This window comes from Dioscorea cayenensis, chromosome 18, assembly GCF_009730915.1.
Source record: "Dioscorea cayenensis subsp. rotundata cultivar TDr96_F1 chromosome 18, TDr96_F1_v2_PseudoChromosome.rev07_lg8_w22 25.fasta, whole genome shotgun sequence".
NCBI classification, from domain to species: domain Eukaryota; kingdom Viridiplantae; phylum Streptophyta; class Magnoliopsida; order Dioscoreales; family Dioscoreaceae; genus Dioscorea; species Dioscorea cayenensis.
Genome location: NC_052488.1, coordinates 2,277,354 through 2,302,450, shown reverse-complemented (window position 1 = coordinate 2,302,450; position 25,097 = coordinate 2,277,354). Strand labels below are relative to the sequence as shown.

At 34.6% G+C, this 25,097-nt stretch overlaps 3 protein-coding genes and 2 non-coding genes across 5 annotated transcripts; 3 read left to right on the top strand and 2 right to left on the bottom strand.

Moving 5' to 3' along the window:
• The first annotated feature begins 2,317 nt into the window (after positions 1-2,317).
• LOC120282194 lies at positions 2,318-3,160 on the top strand. The gene has a single exon (XM_039288951.1). It carries the CDS (start codon positions 2,318-2,320, stop codon positions 3,158-3,160), a length of 843 nt encoding a protein of 280 aa, XP_039144885.1.
• Positions 3,161-16,028: 12,868 nt separating this feature from the next.
• Positions 16,029-16,102, top strand: TRNAM-CAU. The gene has a single exon. It is a non-coding gene; the product is annotated as a tRNA-Met (tRNA).
• Positions 16,103-16,218: 116 nt separating this feature from the next.
• On the bottom strand, positions 16,219-16,290 carry TRNAG-GCC. The gene has a single exon. It is a non-coding gene; the product is annotated as a tRNA-Gly (tRNA).
• A 1,897-nt stretch (positions 16,291-18,187) lies between these two features.
• On the top strand, positions 18,188-21,870 carry LOC120282193 (galactoside 2-alpha-L-fucosyltransferase-like). Its single transcript, XM_039288950.1, has 2 exons — positions 18,188-18,434; positions 20,426-21,870. The coding sequence occupies exons 1-2, from the start codon at positions 18,188-18,190 to the stop codon at positions 21,868-21,870; spliced, it is 1,692 nt and encodes a 563-aa protein (XP_039144884.1).
• An 898-nt stretch (positions 21,871-22,768) lies between these two features.
• On the bottom strand, positions 22,769-24,229 carry LOC120282190. The gene is made up of 4 exons (XM_039288948.1): positions 23,961-24,229; positions 23,342-23,788; positions 23,067-23,254; positions 22,769-22,968 (listed from the first exon to the last, which is right to left on the bottom strand). The coding sequence occupies exons 1-4, from the start codon at positions 24,227-24,229 to the stop codon at positions 22,769-22,771; spliced, it is 1,104 nt and encodes a 367-aa protein (XP_039144882.1).
• Between the last annotated feature and the right edge of the window lie 868 nt (positions 24,230-25,097).

Genomic DNA, 25,097 nt, shown 5'->3' with positions numbered 1-25,097 from the left:
CCTTTAGAAATATTACTTTGGCACATGCATTGATCATGTGATTATTTTTTCTTCTACTGCTTTAAAAACATCTACCAACTAGTTTTCTGAACTCAGGCTACATATATTCTCTGAAAGGAAGGAATCAATACTGAGGTGATTCCCACAGCATTTGGAATTGGTGCTGAAATCTGGTTAACTTTCATCTCAACACTCCATTTTTGCCATTTGGAGCTTTATTTAATGGATATCTGTAACCTTGTTGTTAGGTATCCTGGCAATGTTTCTAACAGAGCTATAATTGAGACAGTCTTGGATTGGCATCACTCAAATCTACGGTGTGGTTTAGGTACTATAATATTTTAGTAATATCTAATTAACAACTTATATATTTTATACTTCTTAATCACTTCCATGTAAATTGTGGAAAGAAATATAAGACAAAAGATAGTAAAGATTTTGTTTATTTAAGGTTCGTGATGCAGAGTTTTAATGATAGTTGCCAAACATATAAGTCTCAGAATTGCATTAATGAAATTAATGCCCCTGATTAAATGATATGTATTCATCTTCTGGTCTCTATTCACTAGAAAGCATCTGTCATTAAGACTTGTGATTTTTCTTCTTGAATTTGTTTTTCTGTTTCTCTGATTGAGATTTCTGCTGAAATTTCTCCTCCTTTTTTTTAAACTATTATTGTGACAAGTAAACTAATGTGAATAAGATATGAAAATTATGTCAGTTGATCTTGTAAGAGGACTAGAATTTATAAGACTAGTTCATTAATGTTAATTGAGGATGAGAGATTCAAATAAAGATTCTGGAATAAATATATATTCAACGGCATAAAAGGTAGTGATGCACGGTCTAGAGGCTGAAGTGTACACAAGATTATAGGCGAATCAACTCACGAGAAAATTTTTAGTGTTTCTCATCATCAAAAGATGTTTTGTATTCTGAATGAATCTAATCATTTATTGTAACACCTACGATTATTTAGTATCGTGTTTCCATTATGGAATGTATTATTGTATACATACTGGTCAATCCAGGAGGTGAATTTGCTCTATTATATATTTATATGACCAACAAGCCAAGTTTTTCATGTATGTTTGATGCTAAAAGTTAGCTGACTAAATTTTTTTTATTATTAAACAGGGTTGTTGATAAGAAAAATATTGGCATTTGTTTCATCATATTCTTCCAGGTTTTTCACCTTTTAAAATTTCAGACCTGTGTGCCTTTTTTTTTAAGCAGAAATGATGTAATTGGTTGACAGATATGTTGAGCTTTCAACCATACTTTAAATCTTTTGTCTTAAATGCCATTTTTAAGAAAAGACTTGTTTTATAACAACATTTGTACCTTTTCTATATATATAGATATAAATTTATGTTATGCATTTATGTTCGAATAAAAAATGTTTGTTTTGGAAGAAACTTGAGCATATCTCACTTTCATTAGGCATAACAAAACAAAGATTTAATCTGATGAACACATTGCCTATTTGCTGATAAGGTTTTTTCTTTTCCCTTCAAGATCTTGGCTTTTGCAAGATTAGATGGTTGAACATGGGAATCAGGTTGACATGCTGATAATTTCTCTTGGACATGCTTTTCTTTATATGGTTATCTATATTCTAGTTGCAATTATATATTTAGATAAGACAAGGTTTATGTACTTACATTGTTGGTAGTCAATGTTTTTAGATATAATTTAGAAGATTTACAATAAGATTCAGATAATTAAACAAACTCCATTATGATACATATAATAAGAACAATAATTGTAGATATATACATACATATATATATATATATATATATATATATATCTACTGAATCCTTTTTCTAAAACTGAAAAACATAAAAAGAGACATCCGTTCAAATAATTCAATTCATCAAGCACTGATATACTAAATGAGGCAGAGAGAAAACATACAAGTACAAGTACTGATATAATTTTTTTTTAAAGAAAAGCAAAGTACTAATAATTAAATGAATCCTTTTTCTTAACAAATTAAAAACAGGAAAGTATATATATTTATATAAGAAGACAATGATAAATGGAAACTAAAAAGAGAAGAAGCTTTAAGCATTGATGAAAGACAAGTAGGTGACTCATGGACCATTGGAATTTGCACCTATATAATACAGAGCTACATAAGCAGTCCTGGATGGATGGACCATATATGCAATGCATGCATGAGAGCCAGAAAACAAATAATTTTGCCTGCCAAAAACACTATTAATTAGGTGTTCAAAGTGACAATCGCTTGCTCTTGCTCCTCCCGCTATAGTTCCCCCGCTCTTGATCCCTTCGTTTTCCCCCTCTTGCCATGGCAAGTGGGGGGCAAGCCCCAACGTCTGGCACTCCTCGCGCTCCTCATCCGTCTTGGGCCCAGCTCTCCTCCAAAGTCACTCCGACTCTCGATTCCTCCCCCCTCCATAACCCCACAGTTCTCAACAAACTTAAAGCCTCTACGTCGGAGTACATCAAAGTTGATAATGATACCCTCAGTCGAGTTCAGCTTCGATTTCAGCATTCCCTCATCGGCAAATTCTTCGGAAAACCCCCCTCCTTCGATCAAGTAAAATCCATTCTCTTGAAAAAATGGGAGAACTTAGGAGAGATTCAGATTTCTGACCTCCCCAACGGTTTCCTTCTCATTAGGTGCCCTGATCAAATTGTTCTTCAGTGTCTCCTTTCCGATGGTCCCTGGACTATTAATGGCATCATCCTCCAGCTTACTCCATGGCGCCCGTTCTTTGAACCAGCATTCACCAAGCTTACCTCGGCTGCTGTTTGGGTTCAACTTCACAACTTACCCATTGAGTTCTGGAGTGGGGACACAATCGAAACCATCACCAGTCATTTGGGTAACCTTCTGAAGATCGATGACCTAACTCTCTCCTTGACGCGCACTAAATATGCCAGAGTTTGTATTGAAGTTGATTTATCCAAACCTCTTAACAAAGGATTCTGGCTTGGTGATGATCTAAACCGGATTTTTGTTATCATCCTCTATGAACGTTTACCCACCTTTTGTTATTCTTGTGGAGTGATTGGGCACGGCTCGAGCAACTGCAATCGTTCTCCAGCAGCCGGGAATACCAAGGTCTCTCAGCCCCCTATCTCTTCGTTAGGGCCGGAGGTTAGGCCAAGGTATTCCTCCATGTAGGCTGGGGTCGATGAGCGTGTTGCTAACCCTCCTCCGCCTGACATTGGTTCAACAGTTACTTCGGATCCAACGATGGCTGCCTCTGATTCAGATTTCGGCCCTTGGCTTCTCGTCTCTCGACGACATGACCTTTCCCGTTCCCGCGGTGGCGGTGCTAGTGCCCCTACCGCAGTCCCAGGATCGGAAGCCGACTCGCAGACCGAGAGCCAGGCCGCCCGAGGCGTTACTACTCATAATACTCGTGGCAGGTTGCGTAGGGGAGCGAGTGGGCGGCTCCCTGTTTCTCACACCACTCTCCACAGCTCCCTAGGGAGGGATTTGACAGCCTCTGATAGTATCACTGACCCCCTTGGTAACCCAGTAGACTTGCAAACCGATCCTGGGGATTCTAGAAAGTGTTTTTAATGCTCCTCGAGAACCTACCTATCTCACTAGCCCGTCCCATCCAGCTCATTCTCCAGTCACTTCCAAGACTAACCCTTCACTTACCCTTCCACTTCACTCTACTACAAGTGGAATTGGGCCGTTGGTTCAACAATCTCGTTCCCCTCCTCCTATTCTCTTGAAATCTTTCTCTGATGGTCACTCTCCCAGATCTCTTTCACTTTCTCAGGAGCACTCTAGGCTTTGTCGCCCAGGTCTCAGCAGCTCTTGATGAAGGGTCCATGGAGGAAGCCAGTAGCCAAGACGATGATGATTATGATTATTCAGATGATCAGATGTCCGAAGAAGATGAACCAGATGACATGATGCCTTAGATCAGTTTTAAGAGGAAGCTCGTAGGAAAGCCCTAATTCGCAAGGGTTCTCTTCTAGCTATGGAAACCCAGAAAAAGGGAAGAGTTGAGAAGGGAGAGCCTAGTCTTTCTTGACATGTTCCTCTTATGTTCATTCATTCCTCAGGGAGTTCTTCTTTCGTTTTCCTTTAGTTGTGTTATGATGACTTCTATGAAAATTTGTTGCTGGAATTGCAGGGGTCTCTCTTCCCGGGACACTCTTGCTCGTATCTTTCACATCATTCGTCATGATAAAATTTCGATCTTCTGCTTATTTGAAACCAGAGCCAACTCCGACCGCATCAGTAAGTTTTGCTCTAAACTTTCTCGTACTTGGGACTGGGCGGCTATTCTTTCTGACGGCTTCTCAGGTGGTATTCTAGTTTGTTGGAAAAAAGGTATCGGGTTGGTTACCCCTATCGCCTTCTCTCGCCGAGTTCTCCATATTGTGATTTGCTCTAGTTTTCTTAATAAAGTCATCATTTCAGTAGTTTACAATTCTTGTCGCTTTACTTCACAGTGTTCTGTTTGGAACAAACTTTCTAAGATTTCTACTATTAACCTCCCTTGGCTTATCCTCGGTGATTTCAACTCTATTTTCTTTCCGAATGAGCATAAGGGAGGTCGGTTCTCTTATTATTCTCGCAAAGCTCTTTTTTCTGGGGTTTTATCGATTCTAACAATCTTTTTGACTTAAATTTCTCAGGCGCCCCTTACACCTGGTGCAACAATCAAAATGGTCTGGCCCGTCGGTGGGCCCGCCTTGACCGGTGTATCGCCAACTTGGATTGGATTTCTCACTTTAATAATTTTACTCTCAAACATCTTTCCCGTAGTTCTTCTGATCATTCCCCCTCCTTGTTTCGGTGTTTGCAAACCATTGTCATCGTCGGTTTCTCTTTAAGTTTGAGAATTATTGGTTGGACTATATTGACTGTCACAGTGTTGTTCGGGAAGCGTTGAGGTCCCCTTCTCATGGTAACCCGCTTCACGTTTTCTCGTATTTACTTTCTTGTTGCAGGTTCAAACTTTCTCATTGGAATCGCCGAGGTCACAATTCCTTGGAAACGGCCCTTTCCCAAACAGAAACCGATATTTATAACCTTGAAAATTCTGATGATTCTCTGGTTTCCCAAACTAACTTGACTATCCAGTATGCCAAACTTGCAGCCATTCAACGACAATTATCTATTAAGTGGGCGCAGAGGGCTAGGATTTGTTGGGTCAGCGATGGCGATAAGAACACCAACTTCTTTCATAATTCTGCTCGCATTCGCGCTCATCAAAATCAAATCGCTCAAATTACAGACTCTACGGGTAATATCTTTACTAATTTTTCAGGTATTGAGCATGCTTATATGAATTTTTACTCTTCTCTTTGGTCTGGTTCTGGGAATAATGCTTATGAGAATCTTAGTCATGCTTTAACCAACGACCTTCCTTGCATCTCCCATTCGGATGGGCTTACTCTCATCCGTGATGCTTCTAAGGAGGAAGTCTATCAGGCTCTCCCCGACCTTCCTACCGGTAAGTCCCCGGGTCCCGATGGTTTTAATGTAGAATTTTATCGTTTTTTCTGGCATGACCTTGGGGATCTCCTGGTTTCCGCTATAAACCATTTTCTTACCAACTCTCATATTCCCTCTTCCTGGGGCAGAACATATGTTACCCTTATCCCCAAAAAGCCTCACCCCATGTTGGTTTCGGATTATCGCCCCATCTCTTTTTGCAATGTCTGCTATAAAATCATTTCAAAACTCCTCTCTAATAGACTTAAGCCAGTTCTCCCTACGCTGGTAGGTCGAGAGCAAGCTGGGTTTATTTCTGATCGAGGAGCTTTTGATAATGTCATTACTGTGCAAGAAGTAGCCCATTCTCTTGAATATGATCGTCTTTACCCCCCTAGGATGTTATTTAAATTAGATATTGAGAAGGCCTATGATACGCTGAGCTGGAGTGCAATTCTTGCAACCTTGACCAAAATGAATTTCCCTATGAAATGGATTTCCTGGATTAGTTCTTGTCTTTCCTCTAGCTCCTTCTCCATTCTGATCAATGGTTCCCCCTTCCCTTGGTTCTCCTCTGCTAGAGGTGTTCATCAGGGTGATCCCATCTCGTCTTACCTCTTCATCTTGGTAGCTCAAAATTTCTCATCTATCATGAATAGAGCCCTTAGTTCCAATATGATTCCTGGATTTGATTGCAACCTTCGCTTGAACTTCAATAACCTTCTGTTTGCAGATGATCTTATTTTGATCTCTCGAGCTACTCGGTCGGCTGCTCGTAACATTAATTTATATTTTCCATATACTCCAGACTGACTGGTCAAAATGCAATCTCTCTAAATCCCAGATTTTTCTTCCTACTTGGTTTAACAAAAGAGTAGCCATCAGCATTTGTACTATCTTAGGTCTTTCCCAATCCTCCTTCCCATTGACCTATTTAGGCATCCTCATTTCCCCAAAAAAAACTCAGCGTCCATTCTTTCAGTCCAATGCTTGAAAAAATCATAAGCTTATGTATTAGATGGAAATCTTTCAAGCTCTCTCCTGCTGCTAAATCAATCCTGATCAATTCTTCCATACTTTCTATCCCAACTTATTACCTATCAGCCTATCCAATGTCAGACTCTGTTCTTCAGGAAATTACTAGAATGGTTAGGGATTTCTTTTGGTTCAAAGGAGGCAATGGAAAGGGCATCCATGCTGTCGCTTGGTGTAATGTTACTGATAACAAAACTGAGGGGGGATTAGGCTTTCGTAATCTTCTTCTTGCTAAACACTCACTTATGGCGAAGAACATTTTTAAATATCTGAATGCTGATAATGTAATTTGGGTTGACATTGTTCTTGGTTTTTTCGGGGCATTTGTAAAACTGCTTTTATTCTAAAGCCCAATCTTTGGATCAAATCTTTCAATCCTTTAAAAGCATCCTTTCTTCAGGATCCTTGGCTCTTTGAGGTTCCTTTAGCATATAAGCCCACTTACTTGAATGTCTTCGCCGATTTTCCTGGCAACAATTTATCTGCGTTTTTGTTGGTGAACATTGGGATTTTGATCTTCTTAATACCATCTTTTGGGATAGTCTGTGTTCCCTGGCTAAGACCAACTGCTTTGTAGACTGGGGTGGCAACAATTTTGGCTCTGGCATCCTAGCCCCAAGAGAACGAAAATTTCCTCGGCAATATATCATTATCTTAACCATGACCCTACTTCTGTTTTGAACTGGGAAGGCAGACAAAAACTTTGGTCCCTTCGTATTGCTCCACATGTTAAACATTTCATCGGGCTCTTACTGCATGGTAGAATCTCTACCACAGATTATCTTAACAACATTAATCTTGGTCCTAGATCTCTTTGTATTTTCTGCAACCTTGAATTGGAATCCATTGATCATATCTTTTTGGATTGTTGCAAAGCCCAATTGGTCTGGAATCTTATTAATCACATCTTGGGCTGCAACATTTCCTTCCCTGATTACATCTCTACTGGTGCATGGATCTCTGATTATGGTTTCTCAATGTATACAATTTCCATTATTGGCGCTATGATTTGGTTTCTGTGAAAATCCAGGTGTGAGGCAATTTTTTAGAATTCTTCACCTAATTTCCCTGGAGTTGTCAGCAAAGCTATTGCTCATGTCAAGGATTTCATGACGGATTCGGCTTCTCTTACCGGGCAACGTCTTCTCCTCAACAATTTCTCACACATGGATGGTCATTTCCTTTTTTATGTGTCAAACTGGACACAATCCAACAAGGTAGGACATCTTGGGTTCTTTTTCACCAGCTCGACTTATGTCATCTCTTTTGCAGGGTACTGCAAATTTGATTCTGAATCAGCTCTTGAATCAGAGATTAAAGCATTGGGTATTGCCCTCAGATCATCCCTTGACAGACAGCTCGTCATTCGCCGTATTCTCCACAGCAACCAGGAATTACCTCATCTTCTGTCAGTTACCAACAACCCTCTCGCTTGGAGATTTGATCAAACTGTCACTGATATCAAACATCTTCTCCTAGTTTTGGGAAATCCTTCCCTTGTTGAGATTCCTGGGCGTTGGAATGCTCTTTCTTTTGCTCTTTCCGCTACCAGCGCTAATCTTCACAACTTGAACCTCTTCCTAACTGGTCGTGATCTCCTGCGTTGGATCATGAAGCTAGTTATTGACAATGGCTTTTCTTTTTAATCTTCTTGTAGCTTCTTCCTGCTTTCTCCACTGTCTTGTCTTCCTAGTTGTTTAGTTCTTTTTAGTTTTTCTGTACTGCCTCTCCATTTTAATAAATAGCTTTTGAGCTCTTTTCATAAAAAAAACACTATTAATTTCAGGAAGACACTTTGGCATGTATGTTGATGTAAACCTGCTCATTGAATTATTTTACACTGAATCATTTGGTAAAATTTCTATTTTCTATTGCCACGTCAGGACCTTTTAATTTTGCAAAAGGGCCACTCAGGAAGCATACCGAAGCTGCATCTCAATTCTTACAGCTGGTCTAAGGTACTTACTATTTGAGTTTCTATACATATATATGTCCTGGTATGTGATAGATATTCTTCTCTCTTGTTGAATGAGGTGGTGTTGTTCTATTACTTAGGTTTCTAGTGTCATTTACTTGGACTCTCCTGCTGGTGTTAGATTGTCATACTTGCTTATCAAATCAGATTATACCACTGGGGATCTAAAGACTGCTGCTGACACACATTTGTTTCTACAGAAGGTATTTTAATCTTGGAACTCCAAAAAGAACCATGGAAGGCAAAATAGCATTCTTAGATTTATAATTGGTGAAACATTTTTGGTGTTGTTTTTTTTATGAATATTAATATCATTAATCCATTGTCCCGTGCAAACTAAGCTAACTAATAATTGAACCATGATGGAGTTAGTCAAAAGATTTAAATATTTTAGATTACAGACTTGCAGCATTGCCATCAATATGTAGATGAAAGTATATATAAATAGTGTAACACTCACAGGGCCAAGGAAATGGATGTGATCCATATATGGTTAGGAATTTGTGTGTGGTCAGCTTTTATGGGCAATAACATGATTGTTTCAATGTTACCGAATTGCTTAGTGGAGAATAGTTTTCAACTAGAAGTGAAATTAGATTGCAGTTATGTACTTCAACCAAAAAAATTGCCTTTATGTAAAATTCTTCTAATAAAACAATATAACTTGTCATGGTGGAGATTGATCTGAGGGACTTGTTTGGTTCTTTGCACTGTCCTAACCTCATTGGCATATTGGATCATCATTTTTAACTTTGTTACAGCTGGGAGTTGCGGTATTTTTGGGCATAATACCTAGTACATCATCCATTTGTTAGAATATGGTACTAAAAACCATACCCTCTATTTTATTCAAATGAGGCATTGGTGTTCATTAATAATTAATATTTTTAAATATTGAGTAATGATTATATTTATTATTTAAATTATGTGAAAAAGAGCTACTTTTATTTCAAATTATTCTGAAGCTGCTTGGGATGAACTTGGACCTACTAGTGTATTGGTGTCATTCTGGAGCTTGTGGCAGTTAATTAATATTTTCTGGAGCTCTGATTTGTAGCGTTTTATTTGGTGCATAAAAATATGGAAGTAAAACAAATTTAGAATCTTATTTGGAAGTAGGCATTACCTAATGGAAATTATATAGTCAATGATGAATGAACTAATGGTTGTTACTAATCTTTAACAATGTTTGTATCCTATTCATTCAAATGTCTGTGAACTGATACTCCATTACATACCTCTTTTGTTTCTTTTCTTTTAAGTTTGTTTGAGCATGATGCATCACTGATTATGGTTGCCATACAAGAGCACAATTCTCCTATTCCAGCTTAAAATTTCACACAAATGGTCTTTTACCACAAAAAAAATCTATACATTCATGTATAAGCCCATAATATTTCTTTACATTTTGACCATGCTGGGGAGCACAATTTGCATAAGTATGAACACTTACTTCAAATCAGCTCTCTCTCTATCTTTGTGACAACTAAGATTTCCCTGAAACGATAACACCGTTTAAATCCTGGGTTAACCAGGACGTTGATTTTAGTCATCAAATGTAAACCAAACAGAAGACAGCTAACAAAATAAATTGAAAGAACATGTTGCAGTAGATTTTGAAAAGAAGTAGGAGCTTTGAATAGAAAATAACTTCACTATCCACCTCAAAATATCAAGTAAACAACTAGATCAACTTTGATTATTTCTAAATCTTGTATAAAGTTCAAGTCAAACTAAAATAGTAGCCACTGAACATTCTTGCTGGCCAATGAATGTTAAACAACAAACTATTGATATGGATAATGGTATGAAAAAAATTGATTTCAATTGAACCATATGACAGAAAAATTGCACAATGGGTACTAATATAAGGATCAAAAGTGATCTCCTCCTATCATGACCATTTCAATCAACAATATTACAATATCATTATGATGTATACCTATCATTATGATGTGATGTAGACAACATCAAGATGCCAATATTAAAATTGAAGGATATGAAGGTAATCCGATCTGAAACAAATCCCAGTCGCAATGCTGCTACAACTAATGAAGTTGAGATTTCAATTGCTCAAATGCCTGATCTCAACCTCACACCTCAACTCATTCATCAAATACTGATTCAAACCGTAATGGATATGATGAAAATGAAGACCATGATAACATACTTGAAAATACCAGTGGAATGGTTAATGTAAAAATAGGTATTTTGTGCAATTGATTTCCAAATACAACTTTTTAAGTAATGGATTAAACCATTTTGTCTTGATGAATGGGCACATGTATTGTTGCAGTTAACAATGCGGGCTGCCGTAAATGAAGAGAACGAACAACTTTAAAGGAGTTGTGGGCGCTACCTCTACGAGAGAAAGTGTTGGTCAGTGCAAACGGGCTTGGACAACCAATTGGGCCTGAGGTACAATTGTTCTCTTCATTCCTAGGTATGATTGCTTGATTTAGCCAGAAGATCGGTCTACAATACGAGAGTTGTCATAAAGTGCCAAAAACATTGAAGGATGAACTATTAAACTTCATCGAGGTATACTTTTATGCTTAAATTTGTGTTATACATAAGGTGTTCTTTATTTTCAAAACAATCTTATTAAGGTCATAATATTTGGTTGAAATTATTTTTGGTTATCAAATAGACACGCTTTGTTCTTGAAATCCCAAAAGACTATGTGCTTAAGTCTTTGGGAAAGAAATGGAGGGACAACAAACATGATTTGAAGAGATAATATTTCAAAAGAGAGGATGGGCTGCAAGCAAATAAAGAGAAGCATCCAGAAGGGACTGTTAGCTGGCAATGGGAAGAGTTAGTTGATTTTTGGTATTCGAGGAAAGGGGAGGTTCAAATAATATATTGTTTATTTTAAATGTAATAATCATGGTATCTTATATATGTAATTTAATGTTCATGTTATTATGCAGGAATCATAAAAAGTTGGGGTTTCCTCGAGAAAGCAACAAAAGTACACACACACTTCTGGTTCAAAAATTTTTGCGAGAAAAGAAAAGGAAATAATAAAAAATTGTGAAGTCTTTCAAGATTCAATATTTGGCTATGTATGATTTTTTTCAAAGAGTATGCTTTGATGGTAACCATTACTAATCTATATTTTTTTGATTTAGGAGCTTTTAAGTGGAAAGAAAATAGGACGTTTTGAGTTTTTCAAAACAACCCATACTAAAAAAGATGGCTCATATTTGAATAAAGAGATAAAAGAGATTATGTACTAAGTATTTGGCCATTATTCTTCCTTTTATTGATTTCTTCAGAAATGACATTTGCTAAAAGTCATTTACATAAATGTAGGAAAAGGCAAATGAAAAACTATTTGAATATAAATCAATTGATGGGGATGAGGGAATGGTTGAAATAGAAATTTTGACTCATGTGATTGGAAAAGAGAGACATGGCCGAGTAAGAGGTCTTGGATTGGGTCCTACACCTACTTCATATTACAACCATTCAGGTAGTCATCGTCTCGCAACATGTGGTGGTCATTCATCTGAGTGCATAGAATTTTGCCAACAGATGAATGAAAAGTTCCAGAAGATGGAAGATGAGCTTGGGCGAGAACGTGCTAATTACAACGCTCTTTATACTTTCTTGCAATAGCAATTCCCAGGAGCGACTATCCCCCTGCCTACCATAGGTGGATCATCTTCTCAATCACAGGTATTTCAAACTTGTAAAGTAGTAATCAGATACTTTGGATATTCCCATAATCATAAGTTATTATTTTATTTATGTGTTTGTGTGTGTATGATTTGGTGATACTCTCTATAAGTTTCTAGTACTTATTTATTGGTCCATTCCTAATAATTCTATTGCCAAATTATATTTTAAACATGTAATTCTAATTATTGTAAAATCAATGCATTGGATCTCAGACCCCTAAGGCTAACACAGCCAGGTCTAGTGTGCATGTTCAGGTAATTGTACATTAAACATATAATGTTGTGTGTTGTTTAATACTAATACTCTGAATTATTCTTGCAGAATCAGGCTTCTCCAAAACATTGATGCACTCTTAGGAGGTTCGATGATCAAGACCGATGAATGCTTGATTTTTTTCCCCATTTTTTTATGAGATTTTATGTGAACTTTGAATGTTCTTGGTGTCTATGAGATTTTCTCGCAATTGTACCTATCATATTTTGTCAAATACTTGTGATTGTGAATGAGATTGAAGATCTCTAAGTTGATTAAATTTTATATCTTTATGGCATTCACATACAAGATTGTATATTATTTATTGCTTTCATATTTCTTTTTATTAATATATGGACAATCTAGAAGTTTAATTTGGATTTTAGGTAATATTCAAATTTATTACAGGAATTAAATGCAAAAATCTGAAAAAAAAATATTACAGGATTTATCATATTATCGGCATTTTTATTTAAAATGCCGGCATAATTAACAAAGAAATATATGGACCGTCATATTTTCGCGGCGTTTTATTTAGAAAATGCCGGCCCTTCGGCGCCATTTTATTACTTAAAACGCCGCCAATAAATCAAAAAATCAGTGTTCAACTATGTACTTTTGCCGGCATTTTTATTGATAAACGGCGGAACATTTGTGGCGTTTATATGTTAAACGCCGGTGAAACCGGGCTACTCTCGAAGAATCAGCTTCAACATTGCCGGTGTTTTCCGATCAAACGTCGCTAACCTTAGCGGCATTTTCGGACATCAAACGGCGCTACTTCAGCAATGTTGGTTTGCCCGGCGTTTTCTTCGCCGTTTTCCAAAGTCTCCCTGGAGTGATTTACTAGCGTTTATAAATGCCGCCAAAGGTCAACAAAAACGCCGAGGAAGACCTAATCTGCAGTAGTGATTGCTTCATCAAACAACTTTTCTTTCTTTCTTTCCTTTTTTTGTGTTAGAACGTGCCCATGTCTTAATAAACAAATGTCAAATTATTGGTGGAATTAAACTAATAGCTTGCTAATCTGATCCTAATTAATCATTATTGTTAGTTTCAATTGATCATCACTATTTTTTCAAAAAAGGACATAATGAAATGAATTTCAAGAATGCTATTTATTAACATTATCAAATAAAAAGATCGTACAAATAAAATTTGCCTGATTTCGAATAGCTTAATCCGTCAAGGTGTAAGATGTGTATGGTTGATCAAATCTAAAAAATTCTCACTTTCTTACAATGCAGTCACATACTTTTATAACCAATAAAGGATAATTATTTTTTTTCCTATATAAGTATATAAAAAGTCAAAAAAATTCAACTAATGTGAAGATGTCAGCAGAGTCACAAGATTACATAAAATCTTTGCAAAGAATCAAGTCAAATCTTATCTCCAGTACGTGTCATATCTTTGCAAAAAATCACATTATCCCTGTATAAGTACATCAAAAGTCAAAAAGTGGGGACTATAAACATGAATTCAATTGGGAAATACAATTAAAATCAATTAATAAAAAACAAAGGACTGGATTTTCAATGATAAGTCACTAATTTCTTATCAAAAGAGTACAACCCTACTAACATATCAATTAAGCATCCTATTTCAGTAAGTACCACAATCTTATCTCTAGTATGTGTCATTCAACTTCATACTTTCAATCAAACCAAGCCTAACTGCAAAATGAGGTGACACACCTGTGCATAAGTGCATCTAATGGGCCCATAGGCCGTACTTTGGTTATAATATATATATATATATATATATATATATAGAAAATGAAACTCCAAGAAAAATCCAAACAAATATCTCTTATCAATTATTGCACACAGCTAGAGATATTGTAAACTTTCAATATCAGAATCCACACACACACTCACATATATTTATATATTGGCAAACTCAAATTATACTATGTCAGTATGAAATGCAGGAAAAGTGGAGTAAATTTAGATGATTACACCTCAGAACCTTGCATTGCTAAGTTGAAATTCAAAATTTTGTAAACATGGATAGGTAAACGGATGAAAAATTCAAACTTCTTAACTTTTAGTTAGATTTGTGAACCAAATCACATATTGGAAGCAGGAATTTTATCAGATTATGAATGGGAAGCTTCTACCATAGATTGGCAACTGATATGAACTCAGAACAAAATCCGATGTGAATTTACATGTTTAAAGAAATCTTATCTTCTACATAATGACCAAAACCATCTCAGAAAACTTTGTATTTAATTTTCTTCATAAACCTTCCTCAGAAGTACAATTGCTTAAACTAATGATGAACAACAACCCATATTACCTTTAAAATACTAATGAATCATCTTATGAAAAAAAAATCAAACATATTCATGCAAAAGATCAAATGCCCTTTAGAGACAATTAATCCATTATTAACGGGGAAAAATAACAAATCCACACATAGGCCTAATTGTTGAGGCGAAGTATTTAAATAGAATTCCACTGAAATAAGTAGCCACACTACATAAAAGGCTACAAATGATTCAAGGAAAAATCAATTTTGCCAAAGAAAGTAAGAACAAGGAGATTATGGAAATCAAACCAAGGAAAGGGAAAAAAAAAATGTTTACTGAACTCCTTATCACCAAATATTGGCGAAATATGCACATGATTATGCAACCATCTATGGGACCTCATATGTTATAACTGAATTAGAGTTCCATTTTCAATGACATCATCCTGCTTGGCAGATGAATCCGAAGTCGGCTTCACAATCTATAGAGGTTATGTAAGGAGAAACATTAAAATAAGGATATAACAGTATTGATTCTTCAATGTTAAACATTGAAAATCACATTTAATCTCATCCTATCCTGCATCACTTCCACTTCAATTATAACAATGCAGGATTTTAGATCATTAGTTATCAGCAGAGATTATTTGAAAAGTAAGGGAGAAAGAGTGGCAGCTCCAACCGTTGATTATGGTTGTTAGGGTTATCCAGTCGTTGGTGGCTAGGGTTGACAAAACAAAGGGAGAGAGAGAGAGAGAGAGAGAGAGAGAGAGAGAGAGAGTCAAAAATCCAATTAGTGGCTAGGATGAACCAATTGAAGATAGCCAAATGTCCATCAAAGAGGAGTTTGAGAATGAGAGATATTTGGGGGATAGAATTAAGATGTAGTATATATGTTATGTTTTGGATGTAAAACATTATGGCAAGAAAAAGTTTGATTTATAGGGAGAAGAAATGGCACAAACTGGAACAGAAATATCAGTTGATTCGTCGATCCTCAAAAAAAAAGAAATAAGCAAAGTTCTACCATTGAGTGAAAAATGGAAAATTCATAGGAAATTGCAATCGTCACCACGTAATAGTACACCTATACGTCTTCATCGACGTTGTTTTTTGACTGGAAGACCTAGAGCTAACTATCGAGACTTTGGGCTATCCGGACACATACTTCGTGAAATGGTTTATGCATGTTTGTTACCGGGCGCAATAAGATCAAGTTGGTAAGGGTCAAAATAGCCTTTCTTTCATATTTGTATAGATCTCCATGATTTGTGATCATAGAGGGTCCTCTTTACCATTCTCTATAAATAGACTATTCTATTTGTATAGATATGGTAGAGAGGCATATCTAATCTTTCATCGCCCATCCCAGTTCTTTAGCGCGGAGTAGAGCAGTTTGGTAGCTCGCAAGGCTCATAACCTTGAGGTTACAGGTTCAAATCCTGTCTCCGCAATATTTTTGTTTGGATGGGAGGAAAAGAGGGGAAGATAGAACTACGATACTATCGTAGTCAACTATACCTAATTTTTTTATTTTTATTTTTTTATTAGAGTACATTACTTCACTATGGGCGGATAGCGGGGATCGAACCCGCATCTTCTCCTTGGCAAAGAGAAATTTTTACCATTCAACCATATCCGCATTTTTCTTCGTTTATGATACACACGCATATAGTTCACGGTCCACGCATATATGATATATCATATATGCGTCTGGATCATATTTGCGCAGGACCAGATACTATAGATTATAATTCCAATTAAGATAATCTTATTATTATATCAATTAATAAGAATTAATTATATATTTTATCTTCGGAACTCAACTCAGATTGAATCTTAATGTGTCTCACTCTTACAATATGGATCCTTTTTTTTTAAGTGACATTTTTAGATCGGGGAAATACCAAAGAAGTCTAAGAAATCAAGAGATGAGAGAATTAAGGATAGTTACTAGAAAGACTAATCCAATCCATAATGATGTACCTAAAAATACAACATTTTTTTTACTTGACCAACCATCAGAAGATACACCCAAATATCAGTGGCCGGGGCTAGCAAACTCTTTTTCAAAATTTATTTAATTAAATAATTTTAATCTGAAAATATTTATTTTATTAATAATAATTAAATAAAATTTTCATCAATTTGGAGTAAGTGTCAAATGTACAGAATGATAAGGTTCAAACCTTTGCAAGCAACTTTGGGAAATAAATAAAATACTTCATATGATCATATGCCTAAGGCTTCATAATCCATTACAGCTTTCAAACACTAAAAATGCATAAAAAAATTGACCATAATAACGAGTCAATTTAATATGTTTGGATCTCAAGGCACATGCAAGTTTAATTAAATGCAAAGAAACAAAACGAATAATTAAACAAATCAAATCCTCAATTCAAGTGATTAAATTAAAGAAATAAGAATAACTATGAAAGACTTGTGGCATGGCTCTAAGTTGAATAACTTAAGATTGCACATGCTTTAGTTAAAGCAATTAATGAACCCAATAAAGTCAACATTGCCAACCATTCATCACTTCTTTGAGAAGTCTAAATGATCTAAAGCTAGAAAATAACACGTTGTTCATAGTGAAACATTAATCACAGTGGAGGTTTATTATTATTATTATTATTATTATTATTATTATTATTTATTTTATTTTATTTTTTAAATATACAAATGCGACAAGCGCAATTAGTAAGGGGTGTGCATACAGACCGGGAATTCATCATCTTATCCACACTCCTCACGGTGACGCAGAGTCTGGGCTGCATGTTCATACCCACATTGGGGACTGGTTATCACCACTACATCCCAGGGGACTTGAACTTAGGACTCTTGAACGTCCCACACCATGCTTTTCACAGTGAGGTTAATGTTGTTAGGTTATGAACTCTTTGGCAATCATAGTAGAGATTCTCAATTCTTTCTTTGCATTTAAATCAATTTGTGTCTGGAAAATATATTTTAATTTTTATATTCTTTTTACGGCTGCAAATCAAACATATTATTTGAGCTCGATTCAATTTAAAAACTTGTGTTTATAGGATGAGAGCCACGGGCTCATATATTCAATTGTTTTTTAAATAACTTAGATTTCATAATTATATCCTTAAATACATCCTTTTAAGGATATAGTTTAGTTTATCTAGTTATGTTAAAAAAAAAAAAATCAAATAAATCAAGTTATAATGTTATATAAGATATCAATAAAACATATTATTTGATTCTTATTCAACCTTGAAACTTAAGCTTATAGGATGAAAATCCCAGGCTTATATATTCAAATTTATATTTTAAAAATTAACCGATACTTGGCTATTAGTTACTCTAAGACTTACTATGGATATTTTTATGATAAATGGGATAGTCAATGTGTGGAAAAAGACAATTATTTTAATAATTATCTTACCCTAATCGATTTCATTTATATTTGGAAGGGTATGAATAATATATTTTAATATAAAACCTCTATTCATGTATATAAACAATGGCTAGCTCTCATTTTGTTGAAGAAGAAGGAAGCTACAAGAATGGAAGCAAAACACCCAAATAAACAAGCATCTCCAAGCCATCATCAACATTTTCAAATAGAAGATTCAAATGGTGATCATCAAAGTGAGCAGAAGAGATGGAGTAAAGCTTCATGTCTTTGTTGTGAGATTGATGTTGCACCATTTGCCTTCCTCATGCTTCTTCTCATACTTGTCTCTGCCTTTCTGTTTAGAGGAGATCAATGGACTCTTTTCGACAAAACTAAGCTTCCGATCATGAATAAAGGTATGTTTATTCATCGATCTTTCTATCCTTTGTTTTTATTTATTTATTTATTTATTGTTTAAGTTTAAAGCCAGTAGTGATCCTTGATTATTGTTTTTTTGGATTCTTAAATAAATATATATATATATATATATATATATATATATATATATATATATATATATATATATATATATATATATATATATTGCGTATAAAAAAGATATAAATAAACATATGTATGAGTATGTTTAAGATGATCTCAAAACCAAAAATACATTAATAATTTTCATGCTTTGAAGATTTAGGAAATTTTAGAAGAATGTTTCAGCATTTGATCATAAAATTATGTATATAAACTAATGTTTTTCAATATCTTGCCTTCTTTTTATGCATGAGTACATTGTGCTCTCCATGGTCATCTCTGATTATTTTGTTTTTGAATTTTTTTTTTCAAATTCTCATATTTATTTTTATTGGATGAGAAATCTCAACGAACAAGATTAAAAATAAATATGAGGATTGGGAAAGAGGTTTATTGAATGTATTGGGACGAAATATATATACGTAAAATTTGTATGCTCTTGTTGGTCAAAGAACTCAATATTTATATATACACACATACACACCCATAACTTAAAGTTAGCTAGGCTTATAAATAATAGAATAAATATATATTGGATGATCATATAACGGAGGTGGGAGAAACCTATTTTGGTCAATTTTGAATTAGATATAAAATTTAGAGGGAAGGACTTATAAGCCCCTTTCATAAGTGACCTCTAGTCGTTTTTTATTATTTATTTATTTATTGATAAAGAGGACAATCTTTTAATTAGTTAAGGGGTGTATTCGGTGTTAATACTTCATGCACCCTCACCTTGATTTATTTGGTCCATATGAGCGCTCAAACTCTTCCTGAGTTTTTCTCTATGTAAAATTTTAACTTTCGTCATTTTTTTTCTCTAAAAAATTAAGGGTTATTACCGCTAATTATCTAAATCGAATGGTTTTGGTTAAAATTTTAATATGTTTGTGTTTTCTATTCTTCATCATAAATCTCAAATCTAGCCGTCAAAGTCAACATACCCATTGAAATACTAATATTATTTTAATGATTTTCTCATATTTTTTTTACAGTAATATTCAAGAAACTATTTTTGAAATAAATAAGATAGTTAACTTGTCACATCAACCACCATTTATTAAATTTTGGCCATATCACTGGTTTCGATAAATTTATCATTTTACATGGGAAGCCAAAGGCGTCAAGCGGGCTGGCATGGCCCACCAAGCCCAAGAATTGTTCCAGCATGCATGGGCCTACACCAACCAGGCTGGGCCTTTGATGTGCCAGGCCAGGCCAGGCCATTTTATTTTTTATTTTTACTTAAAAATAAATATTCAAAATATTCAAAAGAAACAAAAATTGTAAAAAACTCTAAATAATAAATAAGTAAAATTTGGAAAAAGTTAAAACCAAAATTTGTGTTACTTCTGTAAATACTAAATAGTAATAATGTTAATGGACATAAAATTTTTTAAAATTATATATATACATATATATGAAAATACATTATTTAGGGACGTCCTTATCCATTATATTAGTTTATAATTGGTACAGTCTATTAATGAGCATTTATTGAATAGTACAAAATAATATAAAAAAAGTACCAAACAATAATTATATATAGTAATTTTACATAAGATCATCATCCAATAGTTATAAGTAAATATTTCTAATAAACAATACATTGGAATACATACTCAAATGACTTAACCCTATATGTATACAACCGGAACAATTTATTAAATAACACTAGTATCATGAACCTCTACCCAACATTTGCCCTGTAAGACAGCCAACTTTACCAGTACATAATTATTATATTAAATATTTTTAAAATATAAGAAAAAAAAAATATTACATTTACTTCTAAATATAGATTAAAAAATGTATAGCATTTAACTCTAAGTGCTATAAATTAATAAATCTTGATCATTTCTTTCAGGTCAAGAAGATGACATCTCAACCTTCTCCAATGCCCCATCCAAAGACAAGTTTATTGGAGGTCTTTTATCAGATGAGTTTGATGAAGACTCATGCAAGAGCAGGTACAATTCCATGCTCTTCACCAATTCATCTCCCCACAAACCTTCGTCATATCTCATCCAAAGACTTCGAAAATACGAAAAACTTCACAAAAAATGCGGTCCGAATACTGAACATTATAACAAAGCCATTGATGATCTCAAGTCAGGGAACAAGAACAATAATGAGCAATCAGAATGCAAGTATTTAATCAATCAACCAAACAGTGGATTAGGAAACAGGATGATAACCTTAGTCTCATGTTTTCTCTATGCTATCCTTTCTAATAGAGTTCTTCTCACTCAGAGTGGCATGGATATGAGTGACCTTTTTTGTGAACCATTTCCTCTATCTTCATGGCTTCTTCCTTTAGACTTCCCTCACAATCATTTACACCACTTGAGCTTTGGAAACATGGTAAGGGATTCAACAAGAAACAGTACTACTAATTATGCTTTTCTTGATCTATCTCATGGTAGCAATCACTATGACAAGCTTTTCTTTTGTGATGAATATCACCATGGTTTCATTGATAACATTACTTGGATAAAAACACAATCAAACCAGTACTTCTTGCCTGCTTTTTTCCTCATGCCTTCATACAAACAAGAGTTAGACCTACTTTTCCCTGAGAAAGACACAGTGTTCCATCACTTGGGAAGGTATCTATTCCACCCAACAAATTCAGTGTGGGGGTTGATCACAAGGTACTACTCATCTTACCTTGCACATGCTGAGCAAAGGTTAGGTGTTCAAATTAGGGTTTTCGATCCGGCGATGAGTATATTTCTTAATGAGAAAACTCCTTCTGAGCTTGTTCTAGAGCAAATTATTTCATGTGCTTTGAAAGAGGATTTACTGCCTAATGTCACAGTTTCAGTGAAGAATATCACAAGAAGTACAAGATCAAAGAGTGTTCTTATAACTTCTTTGAGCTCTGAATTCTTTGATAAGATTAAGAACATGTATTGGGAGAAAGCAACAGTGGATGGAGAGATCATAAGTGTGTATCAACCAAGCCATGAAGAACATCAACAGACTGAGAAGAGCTCTCATGATATGAAAGCATTGGCAGAGATGTATTTATTGAGTTACAGCAATGTTTTGATGACTAGTTCTTTGTCTACATTTGGTTATGTTGCACAGAGTCTTGGAGGGATGAAGCCATGGATTTTATCAAGGCCTGATAAGTATAAGGTGTTGCATGGTGTCCCATGCACTAGAGATTTGTCAATGGAGCCTTGTTATCATGCACCACCAACTTTTGATTGTGAAGCTAAGAAAGATACTGATTTGGGTTTGGTGGTTCCTCATGTGAAGCATTGTGAAGATGTGGACAATGGACTCAAGTTGGTTCATTCATAATCAAGGTTAAATTTTTTTTTTGTTATCTTCTATCTCCAAAGTTAAATGCGATTATGTTAGGCGTTCAGTGAACAAAGTTGTTGATGTAATAGCTAAAATAGCTAAGGTAGTCAAATCGAGATTCGAATCGTGAATCGAAATTCTAAATTTACGAATCGAGAATCGTGAATCGAATCGAATCGTAAGATTCGGTTCAACATTTATATATATATATATATATATATATATATATATATATATATATATAACATGATTATGCCAAAAAAATAAAAAATAAAAAATTCTAAGTCATGTATTAAACATAAAATATATAATTAAAAACAACTTAGTTCAAAACACTTATCCACCAACCAAGTTAATATTTTAAAAACTAAAAAAACTCAAAGGCCCAAACTCAGTTGCTCAAACTATCAAATTATAAGTTTCATATCCATGATGCCATATCAACACTCATTCAAATTTGTAACCCTTCATCGTCATCATCATCATCTTCTACCATAACATCTTCTTGCTCCTCTTCCTCTGAATTAGCTTCTTCATCATCATCTGCCTCCTCTACCTCCTCTTCATCTACAAAGGCTTTTCCTTTTCTTTTCCTATCAAGTTTTAAGTTTCTTGGTCCTATATAAAATACATTATGCATTATATAAAATATTAGAATTCAATATTTTAAATAATAAATTCTTATGCATTTAGAGAGTGAGTTATTTACCTCGTTTTCTTTTGTTATTCGATCCAAGCCCTCCATCATCTTCAAAACATTCATTCATATCCATCCATGAATTGTCTTGGGGTAAACAAGCATCTTCTACTTCAGTGATCCACTCATCATCCGACTCCATATCACTCAAACAAATTGGATCATATGTCTCACCTCTTTTCTCCCTTTTTTCTTGTCTTAAAGTTGAATGTTGTACTTGACAAACACAAGAACATTTAATCTTTGTTGCTCCAAACGGTTTCTCTTTTTGGAATGCACATGCTCAAATGCACTCCAATTTCTTTCGCATCCTGTGGCGCTACATGTAAGGCTTAGAACCCGAATGGCAAGATTTTGAAGCTCTTTGCATTCTTCCCCATAACTTTCCCACCATAAAGCTAGATTACATAAGATAGGTAGTTAGATTTTTTATTTTGGCAAAACTAAAACTAAAAAAAAAAAATTCACAATTCATCTAAAAATTAAAATAAATTACCAGGTTGCTTCTTTTCTCTAGTGAAAATAGCCATGCTCATGCCAAATAATCCCTCCGCTTTCTTAAACTTTTCTAATTGTTGATCAATTTTGATTCTTGTTGCAAGATCGGGATACATTTTCTCTATTGTCTTGTACAATCCCATTTTTACTTCCATGTCCGCATTGAAAGAATCACTATATTGGAACCTACAAAATTATAAAATTCAATGCAATGAAAGTAAAAATTAGCCAAACTTGAAAATGAAAATTAACAAAAATACTTTGTAAATTTACTTGGGATTGAGAAAATAGCCCGCCGCATGAAGTGGCCTATGGAGTTGCAAATCCCATCTTGTGTCAATAATATGCCAAATGCGTTCATATCTTGCCTTTTGACAATTGAAATTTTGAGCAATTTGTTCTTTTGTTCTATCCATGGCTTCATATATGTAACCCATTGCGGGTTTTGCATCACCATCCACAAGTCTTAAAACTTTAATGAGAGGACTTGCACACTTCAAACAATACTTAATAGATTTCCAAAACTTGTCATCCAATAATAAGATTGCCTCTACTTTCTTTGCCTCCATATTAGGAGAATAAGAACATCTAGCCCACTCTTCCGATGCAAACATTGCCCTAAGAGCAAGTTTAGAGTCATCAATACTTTTCAAAATGAGAAATGATGTAGCAAATCTTGTAACCCCCGGCCTCTTCAATTCTTTCTTCTTGGAGTAATTTCTAAACATGTTAAGAACCCAAACATGTCGATAGATGTAAACACACACTACCTTTGCTTTTTTTTTTTATAGCATCTCTAAAAATTGGCAATTCACCCATGTCATGCAAAATCAGGTTAATGCAATGTGCAGCACAAGGAGACCAAAATAATTTTGTTCTATTCTGCATTAACAAATCACCAGCAGCCACATAAGAAGAAGCACTAGTGGTCACCACATGCACAACGTTTTCCTCCCCAATTTCCTCCACAATTGAATCAAGCAACTCAAACAACTTCTGAGCATCTTTTACTACATCTGAGGTATCGACAGATTTAAGGAAAACAGTTCCACTCGGGCTATTAACCAAAAAATTAATGAGAGATCTATTTTTCCGATCACTCCATCCATCAGACATCAAAGTACATCCTATCTTTTTCCACTCCTTTTTATACTTCTCCATCATTGAGTTCACATTATCAACTTCCTTTTTAAAAATGAAACTCTAGCTTCATGATAGGAAGGAAGTTTTAACCCTCTCCCATATTCACCAACCATCTCCATCATTGAAGAAAATAGTGGACTTTTTACCAAAGTAAAGGGCAAAGCATGCCCATACAAAAATCTGCAAATACTCTGGACAACCGGTTCTCTTTTTTTAACCATTGCATTTATAGTTTGTTGCTTGACTCCCTTCTCTTTGATGATAAAGGCATCCATAGCTTTTCCTTTTCCTTTCCCTCCTACGCATTGAACATCTTCTCCAACTTATTCTTGAAAGCATTCATTCCCATCTAAAATTTTCTGGCTTTCCATTTCCTTTAAAAGCTTGGTAAAATTTTCTCTCACATTATTTGGACATTGTTTGCAAGGAGCAACGTTATCATGAGTGCCGGCTAAATGATGTTTCATTCGAATTATCCCTCCCCACTTTTCAAGTCCACAATAATTGCATTTCAAATGCATTCTATTATCTCCAATTCGAGACAATGTTTCCAAGTCGGATCAATTTTCTTAGTTTGAGATCCTTAGTTTCAAGTATTAGGCAAACATATATATATTTTAAAAAAAAACACATTAGTTATTTCAAAAATAAAATAGTTCAGATTTAAAAAATAATGAAATAATTTTAAATTATGTTACAGATTAGTTTTTTTAATTAAAAAAGATTTCTTCGATAACAAGATTTAAAATTTAAAAAAAAAATTATCTTTTAATTAATCTTTAAATTTGTTTTCGATAACAAATTTAAAGATTAATTAAATAAAAACTAATTTAAAGAATTTTTAAATAACTAAAATAGTCGATTGTATAAATTATAATAAAGAATT

Bases quoted from the DNA above. Each gene is read 5' to 3' on its own strand.
- LOC120282194 (XM_039288951.1), top strand. From the start codon at position 2,318: ATGGCAAGTGGGGGGCAAGCCCCAACGTCTGGCACTCCTCGCGCTCCT.
- LOC120282193 (XM_039288950.1), top strand. From the start codon at position 18,188: ATGGAAGCAAAACACCCAAATAAACAAGCATCTCCAAGCCATCATCAA. The intron at 18,435-20,425 runs GTATGTTTATTC...CATTTCTTTCAG, and splicing joins GCTTCCGATCATGAATAAAG to GTCAAGAAGATGACATCTCA.
- LOC120282190 (XM_039288948.1), bottom strand. From the start codon at position 24,229: ATGGAGAAGTATAAAAAGGAGTGGAAAAAGATAGGATGTACTTTGATG. The intron at 23,255-23,341 runs GTAAATTTACAA...ATAATTTTGTAG, and splicing joins GGCTATTTTCTCAATCCCAA to GTTCCAATATAGTGATTCTT. The intron at 22,969-23,066 runs GTAATTTATTTT...TATGTAATCTAG, and splicing joins TAGAGAAAAGAAGCAACCTG to CTTTATGGTGGGAAAGTTAT.